Source organism: Seriola lalandi, unplaced genomic scaffold (assembly GCF_002814215.2).
Source record: "Seriola lalandi dorsalis isolate HSWRI2012SDOR001 ecotype SW California unplaced genomic scaffold, Sedor1 jcf7180001976002, whole genome shotgun sequence".
NCBI classification, from domain to species: Eukaryota; Metazoa; Chordata; class Actinopteri; order Carangiformes; family Carangidae; genus Seriola; species Seriola lalandi.
Genome location: NW_019446668.1, coordinates 1 through 1,248, shown reverse-complemented (window position 1 = coordinate 1,248; position 1,248 = coordinate 1). Strand labels below are relative to the sequence as shown.

The 1,248-nt window shown below is 42.3% G+C and overlaps 1 protein-coding gene across 1 annotated transcript; it reads right to left on the bottom strand.

The window, feature by feature from the left end:
• Positions 1-290: 290 nt before the first annotated feature.
• LOC147820235 (membralin-like) lies at positions 291-1,064 on the bottom strand. The gene is made up of 2 exons (XM_087174108.1): positions 937-1,064; positions 291-492 (listed from the first exon to the last, which is right to left on the bottom strand). Exons 1-2 carry the CDS (start codon positions 1,053-1,055, stop codon positions 306-308), a joined length of 306 nt encoding a protein of 101 aa, XP_087030234.1. The 5' UTR covers positions 1,056-1,064; the 3' UTR covers positions 291-305.
• Positions 1,065-1,248: the final 184 nt, after the last annotated feature.

Below are 1,248 nucleotides of genomic sequence, written 5' to 3'. Positions count from 1 at the left end.
GGTGTTCTGGGTGTTCTGGGTGTTCTGGGTGTTCTGGGTGTTCTGGGTGTTCTGGGTGTTCTGGGTGTTCTGGTGTTCTGGGTGTTCTGGGTATTCTTGTGTTCTGTGAGTTGTGTGTGTTGGTGTTCTGGGTGTTCTGGGTGTTCTGTGTGTTCTGTGTGTTCTGGGTATTCTTGTGTTCTGTGAGTTGTGTGTGTTGGTGTTCTGGGTGTTCTGGGTGTTCTGGGTGTTCTAGGTATTCTTGTGTTCTGTGAGTTGTGTGTGTTGGTGTTCTGGGTGTATTGATCCAGATGATCTGGTTCTTCTCACTCAGATAACAGCGCTCTTATTTTGAAATGAAACCAGTGTTTGACGATGATGATGATGATGATGATGACGGTGGTGGTTCTAACCTGGATGAAGAGCCAGGAGGTGACCAGGGCCAGGCTGCTGTACTGGCCATTGAAGCGGTAGTGATAGGCGTAGAAGGCGAAGTGGTAGAGATAGAAGAACCTGAGACACAACAGAGTCATTAACGAACTCACTCATTAACTCAGTCTTAACAGTGTGAGCTAAACTTATTAACTTCTGAACTCCTTGAATCATTTAACCTGTTAATATTATTAGTGGATAAAAAGTTAATTAAAATCTCATCAACTAGCAGCTGAGTCCTGACATAAACCCTTCACTTTAATAACAATTTAAACTTCTCATCAAACTCGTCAATAATAATAATAATTAACACTGATGGAAATTATGTCATCAAGTTGTTAAACTCGTTAGTTCATTAAGAACTTTTTGAATTAATGTTTAGTTTTTCAAATTAAAAGACAGGATCTGTGTCTGACAGACTCAAGTGTATGCTCTGATCATTCAGGATTAGTTCAAGTCAATTGAGGTTAATTAAGGTTCTTTAACAAGACAGTGGCACGAGCTGCTGTTGGTCATGTGACTCACCTAAGCCAGTGACGTTTGCTGGTGTTGGTGTGGCAGCAGATGGCGTCGTACTGATCGGCCAACCAGACAATGAGGATGATGTAGAAAGCTGTGGTCGTGTCATTGAAGAACTCCGACATGATGGCCTCCATACCTAAAGATAGGAAGTGACATGTCAACACAGGTGTGGTCGACTTTACCTGGGAGACTCCAGGTCTGAAAACATCTGATGTAATCAATCAGGGAGGGTAATGTAATAAAGTACCAATCAATCAATCAGTCAGGACTTGGGACTGTCAGTCCTGAATGTGGTACAAAGTAGGACTTGATTTC